The sequence below is a fragment of the Hypanus sabinus genome, chromosome 10, assembly GCF_030144855.1.
Source record: "Hypanus sabinus isolate sHypSab1 chromosome 10, sHypSab1.hap1, whole genome shotgun sequence".
NCBI lineage: Eukaryota > Metazoa > Chordata > Chondrichthyes > Myliobatiformes > Dasyatidae > Hypanus > Hypanus sabinus.
This window is the reverse complement of record NC_082715.1, coordinates 57,366,879-57,377,001: the sequence shown is the minus strand read 5'-3', so window position 1 is coordinate 57,377,001 and position 10,123 is coordinate 57,366,879. Positions and strand designations below refer to the sequence as shown.

The 10,123-nt window shown below is 38.3% G+C and overlaps 1 protein-coding gene across 1 annotated transcript; it reads left to right on the top strand.

Annotated features, from left to right (window-relative positions):
* Positions 1-1,149: 1,149 nt before the first annotated feature.
* On the top strand, positions 1,150-2,598 carry LOC132400292 (potassium voltage-gated channel subfamily F member 1-like). Its single transcript, XM_059981257.1, has one exon. The coding sequence runs from the start codon at positions 1,150-1,152 to the stop codon at positions 2,596-2,598; it is 1,449 nt and encodes a 482-aa protein (XP_059837240.1).
* Positions 2,599-10,123: the final 7,525 nt, after the last annotated feature.

Below are 10,123 nucleotides of genomic sequence, written 5' to 3'. Positions count from 1 at the left end.
CCAGATATCCGTCTTTTATGTTTCTATCTTTACTATGGTATAATTACTGTACTTCAGATTGCTTCCGTTAGTTATACCTCTTCATCTATGCTAATTTAAGCCTGACCTACGCAGTTAACGAGCATGCTATTTTATACAGATCCAAGGAGTCCAACAACATGTTCCACTCTACACTCCAATAGTCGACTTCTCTTCTCCTGAATTCACAGAAGAATTTTATGTTGCAAACGAAACATGTGAATAAGCAGTAGAAGTAAAGGCGATCAACGAGTTTGTACATCACCAAACGGAAGAAAAAAAATCATCGAATTCGTTCAGCAAAACATAACACGTGCGTCTTGTGTGGCTTGTAGCTGCGTATTGTTTTTTACCGCTATGCAATAAAGTTTGTTAAATCTTTCTGGTTCCCAAGTGTTTGCTTTATGAAACATGAAAACAGCGCGATGGAGTTTGCAGTAATTCCTGGATTATTTTCAGACGCCGTGGAGCTGTTTCACCAGCAGGGTGCGTGGCTGGTTTCTAGCTGCTCAAATGTGGTGGATGCGAAGAATTTCAGTACGCGTCCAGGAGACAGATTATGTTACCTTTTGTGATCCGAACTGTTGACATTCTCGGGGGCTGTGGATTGCGGTGATAAAATTTGCCTCTCTCATTGCGTTATACGCACTGACTCTGCCGACAAGTTATCAGCTTATTGCCCGTTTATCAAACTGCCTGCAGGAGAAACAGTCCTTTTCAAACTCCACGTTTGTGAGGTATAGTTTTGTTCTGGTTTCGTGAGATTAGCGACCTGACAGAACGCCGCGTGTTTGGTTAATTTGAATATATTCCATTAATCGACTGCCAGATGATGACGTACGAAGGTATTTGGATGGCTTTTCTGGGGGAGGTTTATAAGTAGGCGATTCCAACTTTCAGCGCGACAGATTTGGTGAATTTTGATCTAAAACGTTTCATTCGCAGTATTTCACGAATAGCGTTTCCCTTCAACTGCATTCCAGAGGTTAATGTAATGGTTTGTTTTACATTTTCTATCTATAAATTTTACGAAATAGCGAGGCAGTCGATGCAAGTTATCGAATTCAGACATTCATAAACGGAGCGAGAAGTGTGGCTGTTGAACTTGTCTCAGTGTAAGGTAGGTAAACCATGGGGACGGAGCCCAGAAGCCCAGATTCGAGTGAATCAGAAGCTTCCGAGGATCAGGAGCTGGTGGTCAACATCGGCGGGGTCCGTCACCTACTGTACGGGTATGTTGTGAACCGTTACCCGGAGAGTCGGTTGGCAGAACTCCTCCGCTGCAGTGGGTACGAAGCCATTTCCTCCCTCTGCGACGACTACGACCCAAGTAAGAGAGAGTTCTATTTCGACCGAGATCCAGATTCCTTTAAGTGTGTGATGGAAGTGTACTATTTCGGAGAAATACACATAAAGAAGGGAATTTGCCCCATTTGTTTCAAAAATGAGCTGGACTTCTGGAAGATCGACGTGGACTTTTTGGATGAGTGTTGCAAGTGCTTGCTGGGCGAGAAGAACGACGAGCTGGAAGAAATCGCCAAGCAGGTGCAGATTATCCTGGCCGACAGGGGGGAGTCGGCGGATACCTGTTGGGGCAAAACTCAGAAATTCCTCTGGAAACTGATGGAAAAGCCCGATTCGTCCTGTCCGGCTAGAGTGATTGCCGTCTTGTCTTTCCTGTTTATTCTGATCTCCTCCGTGGTAATGTGCCTGAGCACTATTCCCGAGCTCCAGGTGCTGGACGAGGAGGGGAGCCTGGTGGAGCACCCGGCCCTTGATTCTATCGAGACAGCATGCATCGGCTGGTTCACAGCCGAGTATATTCTCCGGCTCCTCGCAGCGCCCAACAAGCTGAAATTTGCGTTTGCTTTCATGAACATCATAGACGTGCTGGCCATTCTGCCTTTCTACGTCAGCCTGATCCTCACCACAGTCGGGGCAACGCTGATGGAGTTAACGAACGTGCAGCAAGCCATCCAGGCTCTCCGGATCATGCGGATAGCGCGGATTTTTAAACTGGCTCGACACTCCAGCGGTCTGCAGACCCTCACCTACGCGCTGAAGAGAAGCTTTAAGGAGCTGGGCCTGTTGCTCATGTACTTGGCTATTGGTATTTTCGTGTTCTCGGCTTTAGGCTTCACCATGGAACAGAGCCACCCCGAAACGCTCTTCAAAAGCATACCGCAGTCCTTCTGGTGGGCTATCATCACAATGACTACCGTTGGGTACGGGGATATTTACCCAAAGACAATTTTGGGGAAGCTCAACGCGGCCATCAGCTTTCTCTGCGGCATCATAGCTATTGCCTTGCCTATTCATCCCATTATTAATAACTTTGTCAGGTATTATAACAAGCAGAAAGTGTTAGAAACAGCTGCAAAACACGAGCTTGAACTAATGGAATTGAATGCCAAGGCCAGAGATTCCGAGGATTCCAGGCACCAACATGTGGATATTGTGATTACCAAAACCAGTAACCTCTCGCTCAGTAAGAGTATTCTGAACACGTACACGGATACTTTTATTCCGCTCTTATCAGAGGAAAAACTGCATCGAAACAGACTTCAGAGCTGTAAATGAACTGATAGTTTGCTATCAAAACAGATTGGGAAATGTGCAATTTTATTAGGTGCATCGGAATGCCATTCCTGTCGTCTTACCTGTCGCCAAACATCGATGCCGCAGACATTTATGACTATGCATGCTTTATACGAAAATATAAAGGAACATCCAATACTGTCAATGTTATTTAGAGTTACAATGAGCTACACATATATGATGATTATTTGGCATCGATGATTATATATTAATATTTTTGACATTTTAGAAAATGAGACTTCGTGAGTAGTAAAGAGAGACAGTTGTGATTTATGGGGTATTTATAAAGTAACATCTGATTTTAATTAAATGAATGGAGTGTTAGATCCTTGCATAGTTACATAATGCTGGACAAATAATATTCCCACGTAAAAACTTGACAACAAATCTATTGGAAGTGGTTTAACGCTGTGATTACATTTACAGGTTTTCATAAATTATGTATCACGCCCTCTTGATAAAGTATAAGTATCACCGTTATCACGGGCACAGGGGCAACATGAGAAAATTTTGGTAATAGTTGATCATGAACATTGTCATATGTTATAAATAATTTTGCAAATTCATAAATAAATGTCATTAATACTGCACCAAACATGCTACAAACTGCAAGAAAGGGGACAATAAAAATAATGGAACTAAAAATCAAAGCAGAGTATATTATGTACAGGTGTATGTTTGCCTAGTAGGTCAGCTAAGACCTGAAATGACAAAGTTACTGATATCTTTGTTGGTGGCATTGGATCAGAAGTAAAGAGTACAATATTGCAGAAAAAAGGAGCAACACAGGCTTATGTAATTTGGTTTAGAAGAAAAAGCATTTCAGGATGTATATTGTATACATTAAATGACCTTTGAACCTTTGAATTTTTAATATTTAAAAACCCAAACCAAAAGCAAAATATTTAAACTTCATGCAATGGACTCACTGTGAGGCATATGCCAAAATAATTTACTTCTATTAGAGTTGATTTCAATACATTTATAGAAAGTCAGATCATAACTATTGGTCAGATGATATAATTTACCTGGGATAAGAACCACAAATTTACAATGTTTTTCCAACAAGGACACTAATTACTCTATTAAATAGAAAAGTAAAGTATATGTGCACATGTCTCAGTTGTATAATTATTGTTTTATAAGAATAAAATTCTACAATTTTTATTAATTTTGAGAACCACTTAACAATTACTGCTCATCAGTACTGGAAATATTGTCCCAACCCCTGGCATCATTATGTTCTGACAAATATGTTATATACCTTTGAATGTACATTAGGTCTGTTGTACAGTGGTTATATTCTTTCTATGTGAACTACTTTTGTCACTGTGCATTTCTTATTGACAGAAATCTGTGTTAATATTTCCTGCTTGATTTTGTTAACTGTACAATTTTTGTATATTCAATTATTCAAAAGTTCTGAAAATACCATCGTTGCTTGAAATCATGCTTTACAATTATAATGTACTGTATTTGGGAATATGGGAATATGGTCCAAATATATCAGATGTATCTAGCATACTATGTATTAAACCTTAAATCTATGCATATCAGATTTATAAAATAAATGTCTTATGTAATTTGCCACATTGCCCTGCCATCACTGAGATGGTAAATGTAAATAGACAATGTCACAGGCATAAGAATTTATGATGAAAATATGTAAATAAGAACAGAATAATTAACTTTACATGGAGACTGAATTACATTTGTGTGTCCTAGTCCAGTTAAAAGTTATCTTTTAACCCATAATTTGTTGCAACTCAAGGAGGCATAGTAGTCAGAGTAACTCATTACATCACCAGCGATTTGAAGATTGGGGTTCAATTTCCCCATAAGGAATTTGTACATTCTCCCAGTGGCTGAATGGGTTTTCTCTGGGTGCTCTGGTTTCCTCCCACATTCAAAAAGATATATGGGTTAGCGTTAGTAGGCATGCTATCTTGATGCTGGGTGCATGGCGACAAATGCAGGCTTCTCCCAGCACATCATTGGCCTGTATTGGCTGTTGACGCAACCAACACATTTCACTGTATGTTTTGATGTTTCGGTGTACACGTGACAAATAAAGGTATTCTTAATCTCTCTGTGTGAGAAATCAACTGGTAAACATCAGAAAAGAAAAAAAAAGCTCATTGTGAAAGTACTAAAAAAGACAATTAACCTTTAAGAAACATTGCACCATTCTATGACTGCTAAATTTCACTTTTCAGTTAATTCCAGATGAGTAAAATTTAATAAACAATGGTATGCTTGTTGCACTAGCATTATTTATTAATCAAGGTGGTGCTTGTAGGTGAGATTTTATTACAAATTCATTTCCTAATCTTTCTATCAATAAATGCTACAACTTTAACATATTTGATCAGTGGAATGTATTTCACAGGCATAATACAATGTGTTGATGAAACTAAGTACCATGTTTCATGCATATGAAAAATTATTTTGTCAGGTACTATTGAAACAGCTTATGACAAAGTTTATATTCTTTGATATTAAATTGCATGCATCAATACAAAGCGTGAGTAATCACAAAGCATGTCTATCTGAACTTTGTGTTACCACATCCTAATTTTGGTGGTTCAAATCGTCAAGTTGGGTTTTGGGTCTGTTTTCATGTGTTTGTATCATGGGCTCCTCATTCTTGTCAGTTGTGACTCCTTCTTCACTGGGGTATTACTTCAGATAGTTACATAAGGAAGCTATTTTTACTGTAGTTATTACAAGCCAAACAACAAATGCTCTTCTTCTGTCCTAGATTTGAAGTCTAGATCTTCAAACACTCATTTTCCCAAAGGTACAAAGGCTGAGCTGTTGCACTGCAGGCAATGAGATTTTTTGTCATTGATGTAATGTGTCTTCATTGAGACACATGATATGGGAGACAGTCCACATTTTCCAGGTTATCAATACGGATCGTTATTGTCAGAGGCAGTGTTGTTACTGGAGGTATGCATGTAGATGGTCTTTATATTCTGGATGTTAAGTGTAAAGATCATATTGTAGTGAAGGTGTTGATGATGACTTGATGTGGGAGGTCAGCTCTGCCATTGCCAAAGGAACAACTGAGGGAAGTTGCTCAACAACAATTAACAATGGGACTGGAGTTGTTGTGATGACTATGTGCATATCGTTATGAAACAGTTGTAAGATGGAGATGACTTTTATTGAAACAGCTTATGATAAAATTTATACTCTTTGAAATTAAGATATATAGATTAACTCAAAGTAGGAGTAATCATAAAACATGGCTATCTGAACTTTGTGTTACTACATCTTAATCTTATTGGATCCCATTAGAAACAAGAGAAAATCTGCAGATGTTGGAAATTCAAATAACACACACAAAATGCTAGAGGAACTCAGCAGAACAGGCAACATCTATAGAAAAGAGTACAGTGGATGTTTCAGGCGATAGATGCTGCCTTGCCTGATGAGTTCCTCCAGTATTTTGAGTGTTGTTTGCTGGTTCCTAATTTGGTGGCAGCCACATTTCAGAGGAATAATTCATTTTCTCTCTTGATTCAAAGAATCAGAGGTTTTTTAAGGCCACTGATGGCTACATGTAATGGTAGATGCTGGTGTCAATAATAAATCTTGCAGAGACAATTACCACAATTCTGCATGAAGTTTGGGATCTGGAACCTCAGGGCCCTCATGAATAGATGTTCAGAGAAAGATGTGGATTATCTCATATCTAGAGAATCAAAAGCTTTGACAACAGCATCACCACCCTGAAACAGGCATAATTGGCAGGAGATGTACAGTTCAATAATAAAACTGTGGTGTATTTTTTTCTGGAAAGGCTAACCAGAAGCAACGGGTTTTGTCATTAAAAATGAACTAGTCTTTTCATCCAGTCACTCCCTCCAAGGGATAAATTACTATATCAACACCCATGGATTTTAAAGAAAGTGGCTACAGAGATTGTCATTGGTTGTAGTTAATGAACTAATGGAATTTCAGAAAATATTAGCAGACTGGAAAATACCAACTCTATTATTCAAGAAGAGAAGAAGACAAAAAGTGGGTAACTATAGACATTTCAGCTTAACATCTGTTACTGGCAATACAATGGACTTTACAATCAAAGAAGAAATAGCTAGTTATTTAGACAAACTTGATATAATCGAGCCAAGTCAACATAGTTTAATGTAAGATAAATTATGTTTGGCAACTTTGCTAGGGCTCTTTGAGGATGTATTAAGTAGGATCAATAGAAGAGTGTAGATGTAAGTGTATTGGATTGTCAGAAGATATTTGATAAATGCTACATAAAAATCTGGTGAACAAGTTCAGAGCTCAAGGTATTAAGAATTGTGTTAGGATGAACTGAAGAGCTGTTCATAGTTCAGAAGTTCTAAGCAATTTTATTATCAAAGTTCTATTTGTTACCATATAACTACCTTAAGAATCATTTCTTGCAGATATTTACAGTAGAAAAGAAATACAATAGAATTTTACATAAAACTATACAAAACAGGCAGAGAATGACAAACAAACAATTTGCAAAAGAACATAAACTGTACAAATAAAAATAATACTGAGAACAGGAGTTGCAAAGAGTTTGTGAGAGTGAGTTTTTATGTTATCAAATTAGTTCAGAGTTGAGGTGAGTGAAGTTATCCATGCCAGTTCAGAACTGTTCCTGGACCTGGTGATGTGAGATCTGAGGCTTCTGTTCCTCCTGCTGATGGTAGTAGCGAGAAGAGGGCATGACCTAAATGGTGAGAGTCTTTGAAGGTGGACACTGCTTTTTTGTGACAGTGCTCCATGTGGGAAAGGTTTTACCCATGATGAATAGGGCTGTATCCCCCATTTCGAGAGCCTTTTCTGTTTTGTTGAAGATTTATTATTGCATAGAAGACAGAGTCAGAGTAAATGGATTTCAAGTAGAAAGTATGTAACTGGTGAGGCACTGAAAAATCAATTTCTCATCTTTGTTTAGTTATGATTTATATTAATATACTGAAGGAAAGACTACAGTGTAAAATATCTAAGTTTGCTGATGACATAAAATTAAGCAACTAGATATACTGCAAGGAAGATATTAAGCTTCTGGATGTGCACTGCAAGTGGATATAAGTATGTTGAATGGTAAAAGGGGTTTAATGTGGGAGAGTATGAGGTCATGCACTTTACTAAGAGGAACCTAAAACAAAATTATTATTATTTAATGTAGGTGAGTAAAGTACAGAGAGATCTAGGTCTTCTTGTGCTTTGTTCTGAGCTTGAGTCTGGACCTTCCAACACATATTCATGGACTGTGAAAGCTTGTATTAGTTCACTAAAGATGATGGCAAATTATGTCAGCAATGTCTAGCTTCATTGAATAGTCTTCCAAGAAAATGGGAAGCCTTGAAGCTATAGATTTGACTGAGGAAGTGTTCCACGTTCTTGGAAAAAAATCACTGGCCTTCATCCCAGAGGAAGAAAATGACCTCATTGGGCAACTCAGTACCTAAGATGGAAGAGACTGTATACTCTGATGAGGACAACTGGTAAGGAGGGAATTGGAAAGGCTAATTACAATGGAGTTTCCATACAAACTACTTGGAGCACAGTCTTGTCATAACCAACATCTTGTTTCAGCAGGACAGTCATAAGACTTCACAATAGTATTCCCAATCCATGCACTGGCATTGGTTAGACTATGGCATTGTTTGAGCGAGAGACTGAAAGATGTCTTCCTTGCCTTGACAGTCATCATTGACTGTTGGACTGACTCTACTTAATTGGCTTCATAATTTCATAGCTGCTTGACTCCTAAATAACAGCATGAACAAAAATCATCATCTGATATCCTGACAATAAGTGCTCTTCTCAAATAGCACCTGATCAAGAAATTGTCACATGCCAACCGACAGGCGCGTCTACAACCTTTTCTCCCGGAAATAACCTTCCAACTGCAAATTAGATCAAGAATAATCAAATCAAAAACAGCTTCCATTAGTTTGCCACAATTAATCAACCTTGATAGTAAAATGGATTAGGAGATAGCAGGCTGACTAATCGCTTCTTGCTGCCCCTGTCCATGTTATACTTCTTTGTGCAACAAACCTGAAGGGCCAGAACTATGAGATCCACTGTTAACTCTGTGCTCACTTTCCATGTGGAAAGAGAATCAATGAAGTAACAGCTACAAAACATACTCAGTTCTTATTGAATATTGATATCATAGACCCAAATGCTTTGCAGACAACAGTCACTTCTTGTAGTTTATTTGAAAGAAATTGCTGTATATTTTATTCAGTGGATTTAGCCAAATACAGGGCTTCAGTCTTAAGAGTTAAAGCTGATTTGAGTTCACACCTTCTTCACAGCGTCTGGGATTTTATTGATGAAGTGGCTGTCAACAGCGTAAGTAAATTCCATAGCTATGGTTGAGTGGCTGCTGGAAGAAAACCAATGTAAAAGGGCTAGTAAATCCTCAAAGGAATGTTTTCCCCACTAATACACACAAAATATTCTATTTGGGTAGCCTCTAACCTGATGGCATAAACATCGATTTCTCCAATTTATGGTAATTTCTTCCCCTCCCATTCTTTCCTTTTCCATTCTTCATTCTGGCTTCCCTCTTACCCCTACTCTTCTTTTTCACCTGCCTATCACCTCCTCCAGGTGCCCCCTTCCCCTTTTCCTTGGTCTACTCTTCTTTCCTATCAGATTCCTTTTCCTTAAGCCCTTTACCTTTACCACCTATCTCCTCTCAGCTTCTCACTTCATCTCCCTCCCCCACCCACCTACCTTGCTTCTTACCTGCCTTCATCTATCACCTTTCAGCTTGTACTCTCTCACCTCCTCCCACATTTTTATTCTTCCTGATTCCTATCCAGTCTTTCCCCCTCTTTATTCCTCAGCATGGATGCTGCCTGATCTGCTGAGTTCCTCCAGCATTTTGTATATGTGGCATATTTCTAGCATCTGCAGGTTCTCTTGTGTCTAACTCTACTAACATTGTTTTCTAATGGGGAAATAGAATTAATGTACATCTTACCATGCACAGATGGTCCAAATTAACAGCTTCTGATGGAAAATGGGAATTACTATTTCCTTTGAAGGGTAACATTTGGGCTTAAAAATAGATGATCAAAAGATATGTCTTTATAGAGTATTGGTAAAACATGGAGTGATGAGCATTAAAATCAGTGAGAAATTAATCTGTAAAATCAGGTAAAATATACAAATATTTATAATGTTTGAATGGAGAAATTTACATCTGTTTTTCAAAGAGCCGACTTCGTCATAAACATCTAAAAGTAGCAGTAAAATTCCATATTCCATAATACATTGAGAATCAGGAAGTGGCAGATGAGTTAACACATAGGTTTTTAACAAATAAGGTTTCCTATACTAATCTGGCTCAGAAACATTTGAGTAATTATCTCAAAATATTTCAGTTTCAGAGTTGAAATCTTGTTAATTCTTGTGCATCTGATTCAAAAAATGTCTGATAGCCTGCCAACCCAGCACTTTTTTTAGTCATTAGAGGCAGAGAGGAAGA